Source organism: Buceros rhinoceros, unplaced genomic scaffold, assembly GCF_000710305.1.
Source record: "Buceros rhinoceros silvestris isolate BGI_N320 unplaced genomic scaffold, ASM71030v1 scaffold7603, whole genome shotgun sequence".
NCBI classification, from domain to species: domain Eukaryota; kingdom Metazoa; phylum Chordata; class Aves; order Bucerotiformes; family Bucerotidae; genus Buceros; species Buceros rhinoceros.
The window spans coordinates 7,575-8,559 of record NW_010402944.1 but is presented as its reverse complement, the minus strand read 5'-3'; the positions used below and the strand labels follow the sequence as shown (position 1 = coordinate 8,559).

The following is a 985-nucleotide window of genomic DNA, read 5'->3' as shown; positions in this document are numbered from 1 at the left end:
GGGTGAGAGTGTGGGAGAACCGGGGGGGTTGGCTCTGGGTGCTCCCCGCCATTCCCAGGAGCAGGTGGGAAACGACTCCTGCCGTCAGGTGCCGTCACCAGATCGTAACTGGTGCTCCGCTTCCTGCGAGGGTGGGGGTCTTCTGGCAGAAACTGCAGGTGAAGAGAATACATTATCAGTAAATACCTGATAGCGCTGCTAAAGACATACCAGAGCTCACAGAAACCTGCGAGAGATCTGTGCTTTCCACGGAGATCGCTCTCACTGACACGCCCCCCCTTATGGATGTGTTGGGATTCCAGTCCCATGTGCTCCTGACAGATGAGCTTCAGTTTGGGTGTTCCTGCATTAAAAAGCAGGTGCCAGTTGCTGTTAGACCTTGTAACTGGAGAAAACTGAGAGGGGACTGATCTTGAACTGGGAACAGCCCTTCTTTTGGCTTCCTGAGTGTAGGTCTCACAACCTCTGAGCTTTCAGCTCCCGCCTCATGGGATTTGAGCTTCTTGGGTTCATTCTCAGCCCTTCTTCCCCCAGATCCCAGCTCCATTGAAACGAATGAGGAGATTGAGATCGCCTACCCCATCACCTGTGGGGAGAGCAAGGCCATCCTGCTCTGGAAGAAGTTTGTCTGTCCGGGGATTAACGTCAAGTGTGTAAAGGTACGGCAGTTCTGCAGTGGATTCCTCTGCTCTCAAGGTCTGGCACTTGACTTTCTTACTACTTGTGTTTCATCCAAGCCTTGTCCTGGAGCCGAGTGATTTTGCCACTGCAGCGTTGCTGGATTGTTAGTGCTGAAGTTGTTTCTAGCATGGGCAGAAGCAGCAGGGAGTGGGTTAAGCAGTGAAGGCCTGTCACCCACCTTGTATGTCAGCGCTGCTCTTGGTTACTGTTTAAGTCAGAGTCATGTTTGGTGCTTTATGAGAGCCTTGGGGCTGCAGGCAGGCAGGGGACGTGTGCTGCAATCTGCCAGAGCTTTTCCTCCTTG

At 53.0% G+C, this 985-nt stretch overlaps 1 protein-coding gene across 2 annotated transcripts in view; it reads left to right on the top strand.

The window, feature by feature from the left end:
• The window catches only part of GMEB1 (glucocorticoid modulatory element binding protein 1), a 10,238-nt gene that overhangs the window by 1,716 nt on the left and 7,537 nt on the right, over positions 1 to 985 (top strand). For both annotated transcript variants that reach the window (XM_010132809.1, XM_010132810.1), the window contains exon 3: positions 535 to 659. In XM_010132809.1, the coding sequence (XP_010131111.1) occupies positions 535 to 659 (125 nt within the window). The remainder of the gene's footprint in view (positions 1 to 534; positions 660 to 985) is intronic.